General features: G+C 41.0%; 4 protein-coding genes across 7 annotated transcripts; 1 reads left to right on the forward strand and 3 right to left on the reverse strand.

Annotated features, from left to right (window-relative positions):
* Positions 1-1,419: 1,419 nt before the first annotated feature.
* LOC122865551 (growth arrest and DNA damage-inducible protein GADD45 gamma-like) lies at positions 1,420-2,934 on the reverse strand. Its single transcript, XM_044174147.1, has 3 exons — positions 2,761-2,934; positions 2,441-2,648; positions 1,420-2,332 (listed from the first exon to the last, which is right to left on the reverse strand). Exons 1-3 carry the CDS (start codon positions 2,859-2,861, stop codon positions 2,195-2,197), a joined length of 447 nt encoding a protein of 148 aa, XP_044030082.1. The 5' UTR covers positions 2,862-2,934; the 3' UTR covers positions 1,420-2,194.
* Positions 2,935-3,080: 146 nt separating this feature from the next.
* Positions 3,081-14,995, reverse strand: nim1kb (NIM1 serine/threonine protein kinase). 4 transcript variants are annotated; one of them, XM_044174133.1, is made up of 5 exons: positions 14,877-14,995; positions 13,457-13,758; positions 11,858-12,126; positions 10,053-10,736; positions 4,844-6,574 (listed from the first exon to the last, which is right to left on the reverse strand). In XM_044174133.1, exons 2-5 carry the CDS (start codon positions 13,728-13,730, stop codon positions 6,122-6,124), a joined length of 1,680 nt encoding a protein of 559 aa, XP_044030068.1. In that variant the 5' UTR covers positions 13,731-13,758; positions 14,877-14,995; the 3' UTR covers positions 4,844-6,121. The 4 variants fall into 4 exon arrangements, with proteins under 4 accessions (XP_044030069.1, XP_044030068.1, XP_044030067.1 ...); XM_044174132.1 differs by lacking the exon at positions 14,877-14,995 and adding an exon at positions 14,322-14,459; XM_044174134.1 differs by lacking the exons at positions 4,844-6,574; positions 14,877-14,995 and adding an exon at positions 3,081-4,813 and having other exon boundaries at positions 13,457-13,738.
* Positions 6,954-8,658, forward strand: gadd45gb.1 (growth arrest and DNA-damage-inducible, gamma b, tandem duplicate 1). Its single transcript, XM_044174146.1, has 3 exons — positions 6,954-7,310; positions 7,433-7,640; positions 7,748-8,658. The coding sequence occupies exons 1-3, from the start codon at positions 7,168-7,170 to the stop codon at positions 7,859-7,861; spliced, it is 465 nt and encodes a 154-aa protein (XP_044030081.1). The 5' UTR covers positions 6,954-7,167; the 3' UTR covers positions 7,862-8,658.
* Positions 14,996-16,021: 1,026 nt separating the features above from the next.
* On the reverse strand, positions 16,022-22,999 carry LOC122865548 (coiled-coil domain-containing protein 152-like). The gene is made up of 8 exons (XM_044174145.1): positions 22,407-22,999; positions 21,608-21,713; positions 20,550-20,618; positions 20,070-20,134; positions 18,713-18,848; positions 18,209-18,336; positions 17,611-17,709; positions 16,022-16,786 (listed from the first exon to the last, which is right to left on the reverse strand). The coding sequence occupies exons 1-8, from the start codon at positions 22,467-22,469 to the stop codon at positions 16,658-16,660; spliced, it is 795 nt and encodes a 264-aa protein (XP_044030080.1). The 5' UTR covers positions 22,470-22,999; the 3' UTR covers positions 16,022-16,657.
* Between the last annotated feature and the right edge of the window lie 88 nt (positions 23,000-23,087).

Here is a 23,087-nt window from a genome sequence, read left to right on the forward strand (position 1 = left end):
GCAGAATTAGCATAATGCTACAGTGCAGCGGACATTCACCTAGTCTGTGTGCATGCATGTATTCGACTGCTATGCCGAAAACAAAGTTATTGAAATGAATGAGGAGCCTGCGTTAAGCTAACGTCGGCCTGACCACAACCTTAAACTGATGCCGTGTCTTGCTGCCTCTTGAACCTTGTGATCATCCATTAAAAGAAATACACTTTCTTACCAAGCGTCAGGCCCCTCCCGTGTGTGCAGTAAATAACCAACTAAAGCTACCAGGCAGTTAGCTTAGCCAAAAAAGCTCAAATTGTCATTTTTACACTTCAGTTGTACAGATTTAACAAACTATATAAGAGTTAGCTTTACAGGTGCTGGTGGGTAGATTTTGTTACTTTTGGCCAGAGCCAAGTTAGCTGTTTCCAGTTTTAATGCTAAGCTAAGCTAACTGTCTGCTGCCTCTAGCTGCATATTTAGAGACATGACTCATCTAATTCTCAGCAAGCAAATTTTGCACCTTTTTCCATATGTCAAACTATTCCTTTAAACTTGGTGTTCTAAATGTAAAAGGAAGCCTGATTTTGCAACTACACTGCATAATATTTGGCCTAAATTTATTTAGACAGTGATTTTGGTGGACTGTTTATGTGAAAATAGAAGTTTCCCAAATTATTTTTTCTGTTTAAAAATTGGAAGACCAATGCCCGCCTGTTGTCATTTTATCGAATCAGCTGTAGGAAGGGATCAATGTTGATGACTGACTGAAGGACAGAACTGTCACCATCTGTCCCAATAAAAAATGCCATATTGAGCCAGAGAGAAGGGGAAATTGTTGATCAAGGCCACCTCCACCCCAGTCACCATCCAAACACATGACTTACATTGTAATCAGCACATTCACTGATAGGGATCTATAGTAATTTCTTAGTTCACATGCTAAACTTGCATTACAGGTATTTGAATTACATATATGTCACACACTGCACAGTTTCTTATCTCTTGCTTTCAAATGACAGTATATACTGCACATATTCTAAACTACCAATACAAGCTCATCGCAGGGTTCCTATTTTTGTGCAGGACACTTTACTGATTTTGTTGAAGCATCTTACATTTAGAGGGAGCAAATACTTCAGATTATTCCAAATCAAAAGCCTCTTCAGAGCTGAATGGATGTGTGAAAGGGCACAGGTAGATAAAAAAGACCTGACATGTTTGCTGTTGTTTTGAGTTGCAGACTGATTTCAGCTGAGTTAATCAAGACTCAGATTAGTACAGGAAGGTTTTAAAGAAATTCCCAAAAAGGGCTTAGAAAGTCAAAAAGTCAAACCAGACTGGACCAGTTTTGCCAAGCAAAAGGTCTACATGGGACTTAATTTGTGTTTCAGAAAACTTTAACCTCAGATGGAAAGTTCAAAGTACAGTCAGAGGGCAATATTGAATTCAAATATTTTATTTCTATGCTTAGAAAAATCAGATATGCAGTGAACAAGTTATTTCATTTGACATAAAGCTGAAGTGAAAGCTTCAGGAAGTACTACATTTCCAGCTGTAGTCTTTTTTTTAAATATATTTTTCATATTTCAAGATTCAAGGTCAGATTCACACATTCTCATTTTTTCATAATAATACTTTTTGTTTGTTTTTTTAATGTTAAATATCTGAAGTGAAACCTTTAGATATTATTATTTTCTAATACTTTTTTAGAGAATATTTTTTGTCATTGTTAAATTTCTAAAGTGAAACCTTTAGAGAATTAAGACAATTCTGGAAAGTGGGAAACATTTCAGCTGATTGCAACTGTTGTCATGTTGCTCAGCAAAGAGGACATCTTTAAAAAGTCCCTTTTTAAGAGTGCCTCCTTCTTAGCACCGCTTCTTCTCCTGCTGCGCGTGCTTCACGATGCGATATCTGCTCTGTGGAACCACAGGATGCAGAACTCGCTTCTCCTTCCTCTCCAAACCTCATCCGCACAAAGAATGAGGGTCGATGGGTCGCTCTTGTGGCATACCTGACCTCATTCACATAAAGAATGAGAGTCATCTTGGCATGGACGGGACAAGAGGCGACGGTTCACGGGGGGGCCCCCTCGGGCCGGCGCCGCGCTGCCTGGACGGGAATCCTCCTCAGGAGTATCCAGGGATGAGCAGAAACAGGGTCATCCTGTTCATCAGGATGAGTATTTCCAGGTAAGAAGCTTTACAGCATCTGATCAAGAGTAGGAGCCCAGTCCCAGATCAACGCTCGGGAGGTTGATCTCAGGAACCCAGTCGTTCACACGGCGGCTCTCCTCACAGAACATGTGCAGCTTCTCCAGAGCAGGGTCCTCCCAAGACCCGTCAGCTGGGTTCTGTTCAAACAGAAAGAGGAACGAGCCTTTAGTCACATGGTTCTTTCTGAAAAGCATCACATATAGACTTCTGAAAGACTAATATTTCGTTCACTGAGCTCTACATACCGTGATGAGGACGCAGTGGGCATCTTCATGTTGCTCTGCCTTGTCACCAACAATCTCAGCCAGACGCTGCATGTCGCTCACTCTGACGATGCTGATGTCGTTGTCGAAGCAGAAGGACTGGATGAGGGTGAAGTGGATCTGCAGAGCGATGTCACACTCAAACTCTTCATCCATGGCCAGGACGCAGAAAGACACACTGTCCGGGTCACTGTGGACAAAGAAAAGTCACCCCTTGTTAACTGCTGCTGTTCGATGTTGATCAGGTTGAGTATTCAGAGAGAATGCTAAAGTCATATTTAAGTCATGTTTAGTTTACTTACTCAGTCATAATTTTAGCGCTCTCATAGACTCCAACAGTGAGTCGATCCTCGCCCTGAGCACAGAGCAGAGCTTCTTTCAGAGATTTTCCAGGAGACTGCATAGTGATGTTTTAGCTTACAGTTTAGCTGATGTGGTCAGAAAGTCCAGAGAAGAGTGTTTGTGGTACCTCCAAGGATCTGCCAGCATTTATACTGCAGACCCGGCACACGCTCACTCTCTGATTGGCTGTTTGGGACACAATGGCTACAACAGGCCTGCAGCCCCCACCCCACCCTCAAGGACGCGTGCCTATAGAAAAGTCTTAGAAAGTCGGGGGCAGCTTTGGTTAAAAGGATCAGATGTAGAAACTCTCTGACCTTTTAAATGATTCTTTCAGCTTACAGGAATAATGAAACCACACAGGAAGGACTGCTGTCGTCAAAGTCCTCAAAGTTTTGGAAGAATCAGTGACCAATAACTTCCATTCAAAGGAGGACCGTACAAGGGGTTTTCCATGATCACATCTACAGTACTTTACATCACAGCTGGACATTTTGCAAACCATGCCATTGTGTTGTAGATTTTGATATGTAATCTTTTGACATTCCAGGCAGCCATTGATTTCCATTAATTTCCGCATGGTATTAAAATCTAATAATACACTCTTTAAACTTGCTCGAGTTGTGTAATCCATCACTGTGAACATCAAGTCTGCATTCATTTTTGTCCAGTTACATTATTAGTTAAGAGGTAATTCATTTCAGACTTTTCAAATGAATCTGTACTAAAATCTTAAAACATGTAACATTTAAAACAACTTTAAACTTAAAATAAACTCCATTACCTTGCAATGATAATCTAACTTTGACCAGCATTTTTGCAGATTTGATATTCACTGTGATCGATTACACACCTCCAAAAACTTTTAAGAGTCTGCTAATTGATTTTCATACTGTACAGAAAATGAATGGGAATCAATGGCTGTCTTGAGCAGTGCAAAAAAGCTTAAGGGAAACCTTCAAGAAGTGTTTCACTATGTTTTGTTATTGTCCTTCCATGTTGTTTTATGTTTCAAGATTCAACTTCAGATTTAAAAATGTATTTTCCCTCCCAGTCCAGTCAGACATTGGCTTCTATTCATTTCTGTACAACATGAATATCATTTAGCATACTCTTTATTCATTTATGTCAAAGTTACATTATAAATATATGGTAATACAGTTTAAGTTTAAACTAAAGCTTTTTAATTTGAAAATGTATTTTCCCTATCAGTCCAGTCAGCCACTGGCTTCAATTCATTGCTATACAACATGAATAAGCAGACTCTTGGAATTTGCTTGAGCTGTGTAATCCATCACAGTGAACATCAAACTTTAATTAATTATTGTTATGAGGTAATCCAAATCAATTTGCATGTACAAATTAAAAGCTTAGGTTTTAACTTAAACTGTATGCATACCATGCAATTATAATGTAACACTGACAAAAACGAAGACATACTTGATGTTCATTGTGAACACACAATTAAGTTTTTTGCTGTAAGAGTCTGCTTTTTGATTTTCATGTTGTGCGGATATAAATGGAAGCCAGTGACTGACTGGACTGTTAAGTTAATACATCTTAAACTTGCAAAAACGCTGGTATGGTCCTTCAAATACCTCTTATGAAGTTACAGAATGTTTGCAGAGGCCTCATTTTCCAGATCATGTACCATAAGAGCATAAAAATATATAAATTCAGTAGATGCCATATTGATAAAAACATAGGTAATGCTGCTGTTTTGAGCATCATACTGCTAAGATATGGACCGTTTTGATTGCACTGGATGTCAGACAGACTTTTATAACACATGACCAATTTCACTGCATAAAGTGTTTTTGTAGGCTGCGGCACGCGCCGCTGCTTTGCATGCGTAAAGCCAGGCCTGACTTGAGGCGCGTGGCATCTGGAGATTCCTGCCTGCTTTATCTCTCTCTGTCTGCATCACTCTCCATAGCAACCGAGAGATACCATCTGTCCCCGGGGGGGGGAAGGTGAAGGGAAGGGTGGACAAAGGAAGTCAGGCAGCACCTGCTGGGCGAGATGGCAGTTTATCATTCCGCTGCAAATATGATTTTTAAGTCTTCAGGTTAAATAAAATCCGAACGCAGACGTTTAGCCAAATCACACTTAAGTTTATTAAGTTTTTGCCTGTTTGTATAGCTCAAAAACACTTTCAATCAAAAATAATTATTTTACGTTTTCCATATCTAATAACGCCTATTTTCCCTAACCCCAAGTCATATTTGCACACTTCAGAAGCCAAATAAACATCTTATCCTGCAGCTTTAGACACGTTCTGTCCTTACAAAGAGGTTTAGGGCTATAGTGGCCGCAGGTCACCAGAAAAGAGCTCTGACCACCAACACCTGTCGCGCGCTGCCGGGGAGGCCTCCGTCTGGCAGATGTGCTTCAGCAACAATAGGTCGGTATCGATTTGCACGCGACTGCCCTGTGGCCATGCAAGCTGATCCTTCCTAAAATAGCTCAGTGTTTAAGCCTCTATCAGCTGGATCCAAATCAAACTTTGGCCCAAATGTAAGCCTCTTGGCCAGCTGATGTGCTGACGACTTGGCAGCACGCGGACAGTTACTGAAAGCGATGTAGAAATAAACAAATTATTTTGTTGCTGCAGTAACGTACATATACGAGTTTTGTTGTTTACCAAAACACACTTTCATCAAACTGATTTTTATCTGCCTTTACATGTCTGGCATATTTTGGAGATAACACTTTTCATTGTGAAAGTTTAGACCATAAGCGGTTTTCTTTGGCATTCAAATTTAATCAAAACTCAGACAACAGACCGGCGAATGTGGAGACTTGTAGACAAAAGATCGGCACGCCCTGGGGTCAGGGTTGACCTGGGTTTAGGAGAGAGGAGAGGAGGGGTGTCATAGCGACAGTTCTCCATCTGCCGCTTTGCCTTCCTCAGAACAATAGCGCTGAATCAATCACCGCTAACCTGTGTCTCCTGCACCGCCTCTCCACTACAGCCCCCCTCCTCTTTTTACGCCGCAGTGGCAGCAGGCCTGACCTGATGCAAGATATGTTTTGAATTATTATGCAGATAAAATAGAACCAAATAAGCACGAGCTGTCGGGGAGAAACTACTCTATCGGTGGAGCAGATGAAATAGAGCCGTGCGTAAAAGTTTCGTCGTGCGTAAAAGTGATCGGAAATGAACAGAAAGTTGTCATAAACAAGTTTATTTGAAACCACAGATAAAGCCATTTGGTGGATCTACACACCAAATACTCAATAAAAACAAATCAGCACGAGCTGCAGGGGAGAAACAGCCCAGTCAGTGGAACAGATGAAATAGAGATGTGCGTTAAAGTGTCATGCGTAAAAGCGATCGGAAGTTAACAGAAAGTTGTCAGAAATAAGTTCACAGATAAAGACAGTTGGGGATCTACGCACAAAACCAAACAAAGGTGCAATAAACTTCACAAGTTTCCCTACAGAACTGAGTTCGTGTGCCCCCTGAACTCCCCAGAGTAAATAAATAAAGACAAGGAGCAAGGATTTTCTGGCCAGCTGATGACCACGTGGTCCGCCTGGGCCAGCAGCGCAGATTGCGCAGCACGCACAGCGCTCTGGCACGCGCTGTTCATTTGCATTTGTATGGAGGGCCGAGATAATAGAAGGCTTCTGTGCGCACAGTGAGGCCGTTTTATGGCCAGCCTCTAGTCCACAGATGGCATCATCCACCTGCCCTTTCGCTCTGCTGCTCGGGGGGGGGGCAGCCTCACACTTTCTCCATGTTGCTGCTGAAATACTGTCACCAAAATTCTGAAATGCAAAAAACAGTATTGTGAGTTTTCTTTTAGTGGAGTTCATCTTTAGTGGGGTTTTTTTAAGTTTGAAAGGTGACGTATGGGGCCAAAACTGGCCTGGAAATGGTCGTTTCCAAAAAAGGACAATATGAAGCTTCTATGCATGTTTAAGAGATCTTATAAATGCATGTAAAAATGCAGTTGATGTTCAGCATGCATCTCAGCAATCAGAATCACCTGCTGTGTTTTTACTAATTTGCACAAAAGTGCTGCAAAGTGATCACACTTTTTGTTTTAATGAAGCTATTTTTAGTTTCAGGCCAGGCTGCAGCGCTCAGAGGGGGAGCGTGCGTGGCTAGTAAATAATAGTCCCCCAGTAGACCCCCATCAATCTGCCACGAGCCGGAGTGTGACAATAGCATTATCATACCAATACACCATTCAAGCTTTAGCCAATCAGAGCGCAACGCTTTCACTGCGCCGCACGAGCTGGAGAGTATAAAAGAGGGAGGCTGCGGGTTTGAAAGCACTTCTGCTCCCTTTCGGATTTACTCTCCGACTAAACTTACTAAAGCTCTTCCTTTGCGGAATATTTTCATCATCTTCATCATGACTCTTGAGGAGGTTCTGATCCAGAAACCCGCCGAGCGTGCTCAGTGCACCGGCAAAGCCCTGGAGGAGGTCCTGGTGTCCGCTAAAGACAACGACTCCCTCACCGTCGGTGTCTACGAGTGCGCCAAAGTTATGAATCTGTAAGTACGAGACTCTCAGCTGAAGATTAACAGCTCACTACGCTTTCACCAATCGTATTAGGTGATTTGGAGACTTTTTGGATGAAATCTCATGTGTTTTTTTTTTTTTTCTGTCTCCACAGTGACCCGGACAGTGTGTCTTTCTGCGTCCTGGCCATGGATGAGGAGTTTGAGTGTGACATCGCTCTGCAGATCCACTTCACCCTCATCCAGTCCTTCTGCTTCGACAACGACATCAGCATCGTCAGAGTGAGCGACATGCAGCGTCTGGCTGAGATTGTTGGTGACAAGGCAGAGCAACATGAAGATGCCCACTGCGTCCTCATCACGGTATGTAGAGCTCAGTGAACGAAATATTAGTCTTTCAGAAGTCTATATGTGATGCTTTTCGAAAGAACCATGTGACTAAAGGCTCGTTCCTCTTTCTGTTTGAACAGAACCCAGCTGACGGGTCTTGGGAGGACCCTGCTCTGGAGAAGCTGCACATGTTCTGTGAGGAGAGCCGCCGTGTGAACGACTGGGTTCCTGAGATCAACCTCCCCGAGCGTTGATCTGGGACTGGGCTCCTACTCTTGATCAGATGCTGTAAAGCTTCTTACCTGGAAATACTCATCCTGATGAACAGGATGACCCTGTTTCTGCTCATCCCTGGATACTCCTGAGGAGGATTCCCGTCCAGGCAGCGCGGCGCCGGCCCGAGGGGGCCCCCCCGTGAACCGTCGCCTCTTGTCCCGTCCATGCCAAGATGACTCTCATTCTTTATGTGAATGAGGTCAGGTATGCCACAAGAGCGACCCATCGACCCTCATTCTTTGTGCGGATGAGGTTTGGAGAGGAAGGAGAAGCGAGTTCTGCATCCTGTGGTTCCACAGAGCAGATATCGCATCGTGAAGCACGCGCAGCAGGAGAAGAAGCGGTGCTAAGAAGGAGGCACTCTTAAAAAGGGACTTTTTAAAGATGTCCTCTTTGCTGAGCAACATGACAACAGTTGCAATCAGCTGAAATGTTTCCCACTTTCCAGAATTGTCTTAATTCTCTAAAGGTTTCACTTTAGAAATTTAACAATGACAAAAAATATTCTAAAACATAAAGAAGTCTTTTCTCTAAAGGTTTCACTTTAGACAATGGCTAAATTAAATTAATGTTAAAAATGATGAGAATTTGTAAGATTATCTTATAAACATTTCGTTATGTACTGAAGGCAGAAATGTTTAAAAAGGAAAATACTTGACTTATGATGTTGTGATCCTGTTGGAAAGAAACTCATTTATATTTTTCTAGCAGTTCACATTGGAAATTGTTGGACGTTGTAAGTGGAAAATGCTCAATAAAACACAAAAAGATCATATTTTTTTTTGCCGTGATGTGTTTTCACTTTGTCTTGCAAAGCTGGGTTTTATGCTTGAGTTGTGTGTATTGTGTGTTTGGGCGGAGGAGGCGGTGAGGGGTCAGAGAGGAGGGAGTGAAGGGGGTGGTGATGAAACTAACAAAAGTTTAAAACTCAGCACATTTGCATGGAAGGCGCTAAGGCCTGTCATCTGCTCGCTGAAAAAAAAAAAAAAAAAAAACTCTGCGGTCCCTCCTCCAGCAGACCTCATCTGCATGTGTATGGTGCAGCGCACAATGGCGGAGCTCCGGGCCTGTCAGCAGCAGCGGTCCGCACAGAGCGCCTATTGTCTGGACTGCAGATGTCTCCGCAGCCACGCCGCGCCATCTGCCGCTTCCTGCAGGTGGGGGTCGGGCAGGGCAGGGCTGGGAGGAGCCGGGGGTTAGTCGGTTTCCAGTGCCAGAGGGGGCAGCCGGTTTGGGTCTGGCTGGTTTGGGCCGGTTGTGGAGATTGAGGCTGGGGGGGGCTGAGTATCATCTGGTGTCCTGCCAGCTGCTGTCGGGACTATTATTTACTAGCAGCACTTAGTGAAACTTTGGTAAACAGAACACAAAGACGCGAGATCAGCTCTGTTTGGGTGCAGCAGCAGCCACCTGCTATGCGCCTCAGCAATGACATCAGATTTTTTTCCACCACTTCATTTAGCTTTTCATAAACAACAAGAGTCTTTTCAAGAGACAGAATTGGTTTAAGTGGTTGTTTGCTTGCCTGTCCATTTCACTTTAACAAACTTACAATGTTGTTCATATTTACTAAAACCCCTTCTGTGCACTCAAAAGGATCGAAAAGGTAAAATGAGGTGCACAAACATATTTTGCATGAAAGTTTTATTGGATTAGTTGATGGACAGAAAATGAATCATTAACCTATGCAGCTTTTTTTGTTTTATATCATTGTAAACTAATTGTTTTTGGGCTGTTTGGCTCTGGGAACTTGTAAAGAGCATTTGAAAATACTGGGTACTTTCACCTCTTCAGGCCTCTAAAAATCCTTCAAATCACTCTTTAATTTATATAGATGCTTTCTCAACTTTTACTTTTATTTAATTTCATCAGGCACTTTTACATATAAGGCTATCCCAAAAGATGCCTTGGAAAGAGTAAAACAAATGTATCAAAATCTACAAACTGAAAAAGCATTTGTCAGTAAAAACTACAAGTCACTGTCCCATAAACAATGTAAAATGTAAAATAAAAAAAATCACTACCACTACTAATTTTGTATTTGTATAAAGGAAGTCTGTATAAAAACTGTGCTGAAGCATCTCTACCAGTCTGTTATGAAAGCACACAGAATTTGGAGGTGTGTCTGAGGCCCCTGTAGGCCCGGAGCCCCTCCCTCTTGGGGTCCCTCACCATTCCTCGGACCACTGGGGGAGTGTCGCAGCCCCTCCTTTTCTGGGCTTGGTGCAGCAGGATTCGATGAACCCCGGTGACGGGGCTGCGGCTGTCTTTGGGCTGATTGTTCCGTAGGTGCTCCGCGGTAAAGCCGAGCTCCTCCAGCATGCTCCTGACCTCCTCCTGCTCCTCCTCCTCCAGGTCCCCGCGCTCTGAGTCCAGCAAGCTCTGCAGAGGGCTCGCTGGTTCGGGAGGCACCAACGACCAGGGAAACTCCACAGGTAAGAGCCAATCGCAACCCAGCATCTGGTCAACGGCGTAACGCTCGGCAGGGTTCGCCTTCAGGATGCCCTTGATGAGCCTCTGGCAGGGGCCGGGCACCCAGGGAGGGATGGTGTAGGCGCCTTCGATGATGCAGCGCCGAAGCTTCCCCATGGTCTCAGCTCGGAACGGCATAGTGCCGGTTACCATGAAGAAAAGCAGGACCCCCATGGCCCACACGTCCACTGGGGGCCCCAGGTAGCACTCGTCCCTGAAGAGCTCCGGGGCGGCGTAGGGCGGCGAGCCACAGAAGGTGTCGAGGGCGTCGTTGCGGTTTGGAACACGCGTGCTGAATCCAAAGTCCGCCACCTTCACGCAGCCACTGCTGGTAAACAGAACATTCTCCGCCTTCAGGTCCCGGTGAATGACGTTGATGTTGTGCTGCACGGCAAAACATTCAAGCTGGTTAGATATTCCTAAATATCGAACAAATCTAAGATGACAGATTTTCTGCGGGACCTTTTATTATAACCTGGATCGTTTCAATTATTATTTCAGTCTTGGCCATCATTTCTATTGATTATGATAGCCTTTTACTTATCGGCCTAATAGCTTAGATCCTGGGCTTTTGGGGACTTCATAGCTTTATAATTGTGATTCATTAGAATTATAATGGAGTCCATCAAACACAAGCAATCAGAAGTTTTAAACCACTCCATTTTCCTAAAACAAATCAAAACAACTTGGACGTGAAAACAATTGTAAATGTTCGTGAAAAGCACTTGCTTAAAACCTGACAAATTGTGTTACATGCTGTAGTTAGACTCAGCTGTTTCTGTTGTCCCTGCAATCCCAGCAGCAATGAAGCTGGTACGTAAAATGCTAATCTCTGCTGATAGAAAATTCCCCCCAAAATCATAAAAATCAGACCAAGATTGTTGTGTTAGCTAATGCTAACACTAGATAGTGCCAGCGTTTGTGCTTAGTTCGACTAAACACACTCTTGACAAATCTCTCTACTGATCGCACAGAGATTAAATTGATACTGACTAGATGGTTGTGTTGTCTCGCCACAATGTTTTGCACTGGTCCTTCACACTGTGTTTGAGGTTCTGCTGTCACCACATGTAATCACCCTGTATGTTGTCAATATGTCTGACTACACAGTGTCTATTATCTATTATTTGGATAAGATTTAATATCTTATATGACATTTTGACTTGTCATAGTAGGAAAAGCAGCGTGACAGTGAACCAACACCATCACTAAATTTGTTGTTTACACCTGTTTCCTACTGTGACGTGTCAAATTGTCTTCAGTGAAAAAGGCCTGCTGCTACCTTCTTCCTTGTTGAGTTGCTAGATGTTGATTGTTTGCTAGGTCAATATTTGATTGCCTTGCTAGATGCAATGGCAATTACCTTAAAGGGAGAGTTGGGGTTTTTTGAAGTGGGGCTGTATGAGGTACGCACTGTTTTACATCTGTATCATCATCTATTACATGACTTATTAGGATAAGTAAATACAACTGCATGAGCTCAGAAATGTTTCTATGTCACTAACCATATATTTGATGGCAGAAAGGATCTGGGCGAAGGTGATCTTGCTGGTGTTGTCAGACAGTTTTCCCTCGGTGCAGATCTTGTTGTGGAGGTCTCCTCCTCCTGCGTACTCCAGCACCAGGTAGAGGCGGCTCGGCGTCTCCACCACCTCATACAGACGGACCACGTTGGGGTGCTGGAGGAGCTCCATGCTGCTGATCTCCCTGGAGAGCAGACGCTGGGCGTGGGCGTCCAACCTTGTCTTATCCAGGATCTTCAGGGCCACTTTGTCTACGAGGAGGACGGATGAAGGGACACGGAGACATTAAACAATAGTCTGGCTGTCAACAAGGGGACGTGGTAAAATACAAAATAGGACGCTACTCGGGACTTGTGTACAACATCAGAAGCTGAAAGTGGAACAAAAACAACATATAAAGACTAACGATTTATGCTGAAATGATTTGTTAATGGACAGAAAATTAATCAATGACAGTTTTTGTAAATGTAATAATCATGTAACTTATCTAGATACATTCACAAACATTAGCATCCAGTTTCTCAAATTTGAGGATTGAAAACATCTTAGTTCTGAAACAATCAGTCAATTATAACTGATTATTAATCATCAACAATTGTGATAATTGGTTTATCACAAGTCAACATTCTCTGGTTCCAGCTTCTCAAATGTGAGAATGTCCTCTGTTTCATATCACTGTAAATTAAATATCTGTGGGTTCTGGACTGTTGGTCGGACAAAAATAAGACATTGGACACATCACCTTGGACTATGGGAACTTTTAATGGGCTGTTTTCGTTTTCTTTTCTGACATTTTAGAGATGATTGGCAGATCAGCTGATAATGGAAACACTGGTTAGTTGCAGCCTACATAACTTTTGACATTTTATAGACTAAACTAACTAACTAACTAACTAACTAACTGCAGCCTTAGCAAGGACTAGAGTGCTGCTACCCGACCTGAAGCCCGAAAAAAGTATCAGGTTTTGGAGTCGGATTCGGACGGTTTTGCTGCGTGAAACTTCGGGTTTGGGTTATTTTCAAATGTCATTTCATGAGAAATTTCTCTTTGTGACTGTGCCAACTGTGTGGATCCATGCATGAAATGTCAAGTACACATGCGATGCCCAGTGAGAAGAGAGAGAGTGTAGCCAATGTGTTGCGTAATGATGAATGAAATAAAGCAAGCTTTATAGCTTTGGGTAGGGTTCGGCTCTCAAATTTGGCAACATCCGTCAGGTTCAGTAAGGCTGGGTCTCAAGGACACAGGTACGGGCTGGGTTTGGGTCTCCGTTTCAGGCTTGTGCAGAACTCTACCAACAAAGTTGTGTAGGCCATCTTTTTCTTTTTTCCTATGTTTAACAACAGACTGCATCCAGTTTAACTTTGTATGACCACCCTCTGCTGCTCATCAAGTTATTCACAAGGTGTTCAGTATATCTCTCATTTTATAAATAAAGGGGCTAAACAGTGAAGGCACATTGGTGAGGGAAAGGATCCCAGGCACCTATAATGGGAAGAAATGGGACTCTATAACAGGTGTGAGGGATGGATAGTTAGAGGTGCTTTGTTGTTGCACAGTCAGATAGCATGTACACCTACCTCTAGTCAGAGCATGGAAAGCCAGTTTGACCCTGGAGAAGGTCCCACAGCCGATCTCCCCGCGGACCTTGTAGAAGCCCACCCTGCGGCCTATGATCAGCTCCTTGATGGTCTTCTCGTCCTTGCACATGTCGGCGGTGAGCTTCTGCAGGGGGGTGAAATGCAGCGGGGCGTCAGCCTCCTCATCCTCGGGGCCGACGTCAGAGCTGTCTGTCAGGCTGTAGAGGCTGTGGTGGAGCTTGGTGCTTGTCACCTGGTACTGGCCTCCAGGCATTTCTGCAGCAGGCTGAAGATAAGGTCATCTACAAAAACATAATAACGTCATTAAGTCTTTACCAGCTCATGGTTTGGACATACAATAGTATTACTTTCTTCTCCTGAAATTGCTAAGAGAATGTTAAAAAAGATACTAAACACAGCGTAACAACAGCAAATACTCAGGTAAAAATGGTTTTAAAAGTATCCCAGAAGGAGTTAAATTGTGAGACCAGATGTCTCATAGTCATTGTCAAATGGGTCTAACTCAGTAACATAATGTATCAAGTCTTAATGAGGAAGCAAGCATATGAGACATCGCATATACTGGTGAGTTATTTGCTCCATGGAAGCCTAAATTTTAAAATAAGTGAATGCAGTCACATTTTCTTACTAACCAGTTGAAGCCAAATTTCTACTACTACACCAAAATATTAAATACAAATTCTTAGATGTCTAACAACATTTTGTGCACACATTACTGTACTTTTACTAGAGACTAGAAACTTCTAACCCTCAAGTGGCTGCAATAAGACAGGAGAAATTTTACAAATAGATCAAGAATATGGGATGAATATATAATATATAAACAAGAATCTTGTTTTCTTACCAAGTTTCCAAATTGCTGCTCTGCATCAAAACACAGCCATGGAATTCATTGCAAGCAGCAATACAAAAAGTCGTTCTTTTGGCCCAGTAGGACCCCGAAAAGTCTGACACGATTTGTGCGAAAATCATTTCAGAAAGTCCTATCCTAGTGAGCAGAACGGTGCCGTCATATTCTCCTTCTCTGTCCTTTCTAACAGACGACGGAACACTGATGGCCAAGAACACAGGAGGGGAGGGGAAGTGTGTGTTTGAGCCATCGCACAGGTGGACAGTCAGTACGGGTCTCCCTGGCCACACCCCTCACAGCTCACCTCTCCGTCTTCACCCTCTCCTCCTCACTAAGGGACGAGGGATTAAGGTGGTGTCATGAACTCTAATCCTGTTTTAATTTTTTAAGGCGACAAATATGTATTTGTATCTGCAGTAAATATATGACCAGAATGCTTTGGTTTGCAGGTCTAGCACAACACATTTGTCTGAGAGAAATGGCAGCGTTATGCAGCTAAGGTTGATCTCCTGACTTTCGTGAAGATGAAATGTTATGCAACAGTGTTACCCAATGTTCCCATAGAGATTAGCTCTCCCCTTTAGACACTGGCTGAGCAGCACAGATGAAGAGATTACAGAGCATGAGGTCAACGCTTCACCAGGAGGAGCGTCTTCATTCAGGTGTGTTGTCCCTGTGAGGAGCAGTGGAGGGACAGGAGGGAGACACTACAGTTAAAAGCAAAAGACAGTTATAAGAGTACATTCAAATTTGCTTGTAAGTGCAAGTGTAAGTCATGTATTATAACTTTAACTCGGCGCAGATTTACTGGTATCGGCAAACATGTCGGCCTATGAGTAACAAATTGCAGTACGGAAATGCCAAAGATATGTTTGAGGTCATTTAGAAACAGTGTCTCAATTACATAGTGTGCTCACCAGAGAGCACCGACAATTTATTTTTCAACTGTAAAATGTGCTGCTCTGCGCATATTTTGGTCGTAATTCTTTTAGAGTAGCGTTATTTTCCTTAGGTGTCACTGACTGATCTATTTCCCGAGGTGGTGTCTTCATATTGCTTGTTTTTTCAGGCCAACAGTCTAAAACCCAAAGATATGCAGCTTAATATCGTATATGACAAAGAAAAGCTGCAAATCCTCACATTTGGGAAGCTGGAACAAGAGATTATTTGACATTTTTGCTTAAGAAATGACTGAAATCTTAAAGATGAATAGATTTTCAAAACAGTCTGCCTATGGACCAATTCATTCCTCAATTAATAGTTTCTGCTCTCAATTACCAAATTTAAGGGATCCTAATCAAAAGTGTTGGTTTATGTTATTTGTTAAAAACATAATGTTATAAAACAAATATCAGCCAATGTATCGCGCAGATATGATTTTTTTAAACTCTCAAATATCTATACGGACCTGCTAAATCCAGTATCAATTGGGCTCCAGTGTGCGTAGGCAGTAAAAATTCCAACATATCGTAAATTCTGCATAATCAATCGCAGAAATGGATCTTGGTATTGAGCTCAAATCAGTAAGGCAGGAGTACTGCTCAGGACGATTTCAAGTCCAGAATGACTGCATTACTATGAATGTTCTCACTGAACGCTCTAATCTCATGTTAAAAAAAAAAAGTTGTTCAATATAAAGAAACTGATAATTATTCAGTTCGACGTAAAACTTTTAGGCTACTGAGAAAAGCAGATCTTTGCAGACTTTTACTTTCCTATCATCAACATCAACAGCAACAAGGGAAATCACTGAACACAAGTTACAGGAAGTGCTCATGAGCTCTACTTTTCCAAAATGTCAAGATTAGTAGAACACAAGTTTGACTTAAAGGAATCTGAAAAAAAAAAATAAGAGAAATTAGTTAAATCATGTCTTTTTTCTTTGAATGAAAGGAGATAAACATGTTTAATTCCCTGAATGAGATTGGCCTCAGAGCTATCTGATTCACTCAGAAGTGCGCTTCTCCTGCGTCTACGCCTCCTCCTCCCTCCCTCCCCCCCTCCCATGCAGGCGTCTGATTGGATTAAAGCCTTAGACAGGAATATGGCATGCCTTTAAATGTGCTCTCTGCACACTGGTCACCTACAAGCAGGGCAGTGAAACTGCAAATCTAATCAAGTATGACAGTGCACAATAAGCAGTATAGTTAAATAAATGATCTGTAAAATAAGTCAACAACTCAAGAGGAATTGAATTTTGCTTTGAAATGAAACTGAAATACAAATCCGGAAATTTCAAAACACTTTAGTCACTTCTGCCCCCTGGGAAGTCAGGAGTTTCGTGCACCTGCAGAGCTGACAGGTCAATAGCTTGTTAGCGTCTAAACAAACTAGATCTTTCTCTTCTTCAGACGGCTGTTTTTGAGGCAGCTGGCACGCTGGTTCTCTTCCAGCTCTTTGATTCTCTGACGCAGAACCACAATCTCCTTGTTCTTCTCCTCCTGGAAGAATTGCAGCTTCTGAGGACACACGGACAGTTAATCCAAATACAGCTAAGCAATATAAACAAGACATGCAACGCATTTCTCAGAACAGCACAGCTCACAGTGATGAACTATAAAAAATATCACCCACTAATTTTAAATCTTTTATTCAGTAATTCTTGTGAATGGCTGCACTAGGTAAATGAAAGTCTGTGTGCTTAGACTGTGCTTTCTATTTAGTGACTATTAATCAGATTTGATCTAGGGCTGGAACTAATGATTATTTTCATTACCGTTTAATAGTTCTGAAATTATTATTTTCTTGATTGACTTAGTGTCTAAAATGTCAGAAAATTATGCAAAATGCACATCACGATTTCCCAGACCCCAAGGTGACATCTTCAAATTGCCGTTCAATTCATAATGACATAAAACAGAGAAAATCAGCAAATTCTCACATTTGAGAAGCTGGAACCAGAGCCATATTTGTTTGACATATTTTCTGATAAATACATCGATAATCAATTTGCTCTGTTCCTTGGTTTTATGAGAAGAGAAACTGAATGAAAGAATAAACCGGAGTTTCAGAGTAATACCAGGCTACCAGTTTGCTCTGCTCTCAGCTGAGGTTTGCGTGCCAAGGTTACAAACTCAAACCGTCTTAAAGGATCAAACATCAGTAACACTCATGATTCTGTCCTCACTCCTGCAGAAACTGGTACTTACAGTATGAAATATGTTCCTGCACACCAAGACCTTGAGTTACAGATTGATTACCACTTAAGTTTGCTTTGTACCTTGTTAGTTAACCTCTATAATGAAAAAGAGAGGGTGTTAAAGGTACTGTGTGGGCTTCTCACCCTCTTGAAGACACTCTGTGGAAGAAGGTTGGAGCCATGTTGTTGCTGCTGCTGGCTCCACTGAGCTGTGCTCTGAACTCTGGCTAACTTCGCACCAAACTGCCAAAACATACAAAGCAAAACACCAACAAGCTCAGAGAGAGGCCGAAACTGGCCACTCGAGTTGTAGTTAATCTTTAAATAATTGCTCGAGCCTTCTGCTCATTTCACAGAGCTTTCCTGAAAACTGAACTGTCATGTTGTCAATACATGAAACTAGATTTCAACTGTTCCCTCCTGCAGATAGACAGCGCTGTCTAACTTGAACTCTTTAACCCTGGAGAACACCTGTCAGAGTCCTCAATTAACTGCATTCATATTGGTGCTCATCGACAGGTCGTTTACAGATATTATTCATTGGCAGGAGCTTAATATCAACTGATATATATCAATAAACCAATATTCAGTCTATTCCTATGTAAACCTGATTATTATACAACAGCGTTGTTAAGCTTTTAACTCAGAAAAAGTACATTATTTTGAGTGTTCATTGTACATGGTTAATCAGAAAAATCCCTCCAGCATCACTGCTGAAAATAAAATGTAGCTTTCAATTTACCTCCATCTGTAACTTCAGAAGCTCACTCTGCCTCTCCCTCTCCTGGTCCTTCAGCCTTTTCTTCATCTCCTCCAGATCCACATCCTTTTTCTCCAGCAGCTTCTTTACTTCAGCATCTTTAGCTTCCACTATCAGGAAATAAAACAACAGCAGGCAGCAGCCAAATACAGATTAATCTTTAATATACTTGTTTAGGGTTTTTTTTTTTTTTTTTACCTATTTTTGTCTCATTCAGTTTCTTTTGTGCTCTGCTCTGATGCTGTGGGCTGATATCAAGACAAACTCTTTCAGGGATTATTGTTATGAAACTTGTCACTAATGTTTTATTGAAAAATGAAGTAGAAAATGCTGCACACATTTGCCTACAACCACAAGTGTAACATAGAAATTTCAGGCTATATCTGATCCACTGTCTATGTCTTGTATTAAGACTTTAGTGCTGTAGGAAGGTTATTTTGTACACATATAATCCCAGTATTCCCCGAGTGTTTTGTGAGGTCTTACACTGATTTAAAGCCTCCCTGTGGGCGTCCTCCACCTCTCTCCTGCACTGATGTCTTACAGTCTCTAGCTCCCTCTTGTGTCTCTCTCCTTTTGCTCTCATTTCACTGACCAGCCGCTGAACCTCAGCCTCTCCATCCTGATGACAACACACAGGCCACACACACCACACCACACCACATCACTGACTGACGTACTGGGTAAACATTTGGAATTGCTACTTAGTTTTAAGGTTTTAAAAGATACCAGCAAGCTTTAAGGTGCCAACCTGCTCATCAGGAGCGGTTAGGGGTTCAGTGTCTTTGCTCAAGAACACTTCGACACTCTCTGGAGTGGATCAAACCAGGAACCTTCCGATTACTAGACGACCACTCTACCACCTAAGCCATGCTGCCCCAACGTCATGATCAACTGATCATTATGACATCCAATTGAACTGTAACTTGAGTTACAGTCCAGAAAAAAACAGAAAAAGGTGCTATCTAGATTTCTTCAACTAGACAAAACAAATATATATGTCAATGCTGTTTATTTACATAGATTTATAGTAATCTAGCAAATTACACATTATAATGCAATCTGTCTTCAGAACTGGAGATTTACACATGTGGCCCAAATTTCTATAGCACTAACCTTGGAAATTATGAACAGAGACTGAGATAACGCTTTACGTCTCTAACCACAAATCACACACAAACAACAAATTACAAAGCAAGCAAAGACTTTAAGATTGAAAAATTGTTTGTCACAAAAAATTCATTTCTGTCTGAGAAACACTGTCCTTTGCTGCCTTAGCTTTGATTAATGATCAGTTGTACTATATTATTATTAGAAATATTAATAAAATAGAATAAAAACAATTACACAGTCAGCTGACAATTTCCATAACACCTGTAAATCAAAACATACATTTTATATACGTGTTTTGTTTTCAGCAGTGGCTGCAGAGCTTACAAAGCTTAGTATTGCTGTGTGCACGCAGTAATAATTGAAGGCAACCCAACTGAACACATCAGCCTTTTTATCAAGAGCTATCAGCTATCAGAGCTTCTTTCATCTCATTTTGGCAGCTGGACAGTAATAGGACAACATTTACAGAGATAATAATAAATAAACTGAACGGAAACTGTAACTGTCCCCTCTGAAAATTACGCCCTTGTGTACACCCTACAATAGATAAATAAATGTCACGGAACATTACTAACATTCATATCAGGACACGATGAGAACATTACCTTGTCCACAGAACAGCTATGGAAATGGACACATTCACCTTTCAATTAAACTTCTTGACTCACTGCTGTATTCAATTTATTTAATGATAAATTCTGTCCGTGTTCACTCCTGCCTCACTTCTTACCTCTGCGGTTTTCTCATTCTGTTGTTTCAGGTCCGCCATATCGTTCTTCAGTCTCTCATTCTCCACTACAACATGAACAGTTTAGAATAGTCATATGATGAAAATCCTTACAAAGAATTTCATCTGTAATTTTACTATATGAAAATTACTATAGCAGTGGTGCTTTGGGGTTATTTAAGAGTTGGGATTCCAAATGTAACACTGAATGGATTAGACACAGAAAATAAGACATTTTTACTTTAAAGCAATATTAAAAACAACAATCAAAGCAACACTCTTACATCTAGAACTGGGAGACCATTTATTTTGTTGTAGACCTTATTCTTTTCTCTTGTGTTACATGAGTCCTTAGGATTGGCCCTGTACATATTTCTTCAGTCTGATTTCATACTAATTTGAGTATTTTAAGTACATAAGTTTTGTGTTATTATTATTTTTTTTTTTAAATATACGTGTCCAATGGGTTATTACATGGGTTACCTCTGAGGTTGCACTGCTCCTCCAGAGTCTGCTGCAGTCTGTTCACTGTGATAAGAAGACTGTCTCTCTCTGCAACACGTAGATCAATGGAATTAGCAGCTTTTCATGGTTTATGTGATTGTTTTTAGGTGCCATACATATGTGCACGTTCTCAATGAGGGACATAAAGTTTATCAAACCACAGAAATGTATTTTTTATGTATTGCTTAAAGGTCCAGTATGTAGGATTTAGTGGCATCTAGCGGTGAAATTGCAGTTTGCAACCATTTAAATACCGCTCGCCTCACCCTCCCGTTTCAAAAGTGTAGAAGAAACTACGGTGGCCGAGAAACTCACAAAAAACGCTAAAGGCCCTATTTAGAGCCAGTTGTTGGTTTGTCTGTTCTGGGCTACTGTAGAAACGTGGCGGTGCAACATGGCGGCCTCCATGGAAGGTGACCCGCTCCCTATGTAGATATAAACGGCTTATTCTAAGGTAATGAAAACACAACGATTCTTATTTTCAGGTGATTATAGACAAATAAAAACATACTTATAAAAATTATATTCCATTTCTGCCAATAGTTCCTCCTAAATATTACACACTGGACCTTTCATTTTCTGTAGTTAGAAATTTACCAAACATTATCTGAGACTGAAACTCACCCATCCAGTATTTTCCATACAAATGAATGTTTAATTTGTCTATGCAAATACTGTGTGTTCAAATAATATTCAACCATCTGACAAAGTAGTCATCACCATCACAGTGTTGCTATGTCAGCTAATCTCATCTGTCTTTTAATGTTGACCTGCATTAAAAATGTATAATAGATCAGATTACCTAATATATCAGCCCATCTGTAAATGTTAATAAATTCAGGATTTTATTTCCTGAATTGAAAACAGGAGACACGAGGTCAGGAGGACTGTCTTGTGACGGAAATCACCAGCAGAGGGAGACATCAAGCACCAAGTCAAGCATCACAAGGATCTTAAATCTTAGAAAACAGACACTGCAGTAAAAAAGTAAAACAAATGTGAAGCTCCAGTTTTCGAATGAAAGGACAAAAACTCACCCTCAGTCAGACTTTTCTCCTTGGTCACATAGAATTTCATGAGTCTATTGGCATCCTCCAGCATGATCTCCAGCACGTTGTTTTTGCCATTAACCTCTGTAATTTTCTGTTTCATAAAAGTAAAAGCAAGTGGATATACTCTACACTTCAGACTTATTTTATTCCACAATGGAAGTATATGGGTATAGTTACCAATGCACTGCTAATTTACAGTATATTAGAGGGCATTGATTGTGGAGTGTATGATCGATACATACCAGAGAGAATGGTTCAAGTTTTAGTTCAGTTTGAGAGGTATTTATTTGATTTCAGTCACTATTTATTATTTATGGCTTTTTATTGTGTTTTGTTTCTTTCTTTGTTTTAAGTTACTTAGCTGCTGTAACATCACAATTTTCCTTTGCAATTAATTAACGTTAAGGTATCTATCTAAAAAAAAAAGAAAAGAAACTAGCGGACATTGGTTGAAATCAAACAATAGACAAATACTGTACAATACAGAGAGTAAAAATAGCAAAAGCCAACTAGTAACTTTTTATCACGGTCTTGGGAACATAATCATATAGCAAAAAATAATCTTTGAAATTGTCAGATTATGACCAAGGTTACCACTCCCAAAGCCCCCCTATAGTAATCGATAATTATGTGTGGAACTATATTTCTGTAACTCCTCCTCATACTTTTGACTCTTTAATCTAATAAAGTGGCAATTAACAACTGAAAAACAGACAAATAAATCAAATGGCAGAGACAGCCATAATTAATTTAGCCGTCAGTGAGTTAGCTAACGTTACTTTACCTGTTCTAGTTGAGTAAACTCCTCCATAAACTTGTCAAGATTAACACAGTTTAACTTTATCATTTTACTAGTCTAAGAAAGAGCAAACAACTGTAGTAAAAAGTTATAATATCGTATTAGATACATAAAAATCGTCTTTAGTTTCTTGCTAGCTACGAAGTTACGCTGTTAAAGCTAGCTAACACCTTGCACGAGCTCGTAAACGGCTGTGCTTGTAACACTACATACAGTGAATGGCTCGCGCACAGAGAAATGATTCATTTATGTAAATAAGACCAAAGGTTGGAATTATCTGATTACATTTAGGCTAAGTACTGGCTAAGTCTATTAAGCATGTTATGTAAGTACGTATTTCAGGTACTTTAGTATTTCCTTTTGTTGCCCTTAATACTTTTACTCAACATTTCAGAGCAAAGTGTGTGTCTGTTCAGTCCATATGTATGGTATGTACGTCCATTATTTAGCATTCTGAAAGGGAACTGTTTCATAGTTACTTAAAGACATTTAACTGTATATTCACTTTTACTTCAATTACATTTTAATGCAGGACCTTTATATTCTAATTAAGTATTTTCCCAATACAATGCTGCTACTTTTACTTAAAAAAAAAAAAAAAGATTTATATTTATTCCACCACTGAATAAGACCATTCCTCTTAGTACACTCTAAACAGAAATTAAA

This window comes from Siniperca chuatsi, linkage group LG18, assembly GCF_020085105.1.
Source record: "Siniperca chuatsi isolate FFG_IHB_CAS linkage group LG18, ASM2008510v1, whole genome shotgun sequence".
NCBI classification, from domain to species: domain Eukaryota; kingdom Metazoa; phylum Chordata; class Actinopteri; order Centrarchiformes; family Sinipercidae; genus Siniperca; species Siniperca chuatsi.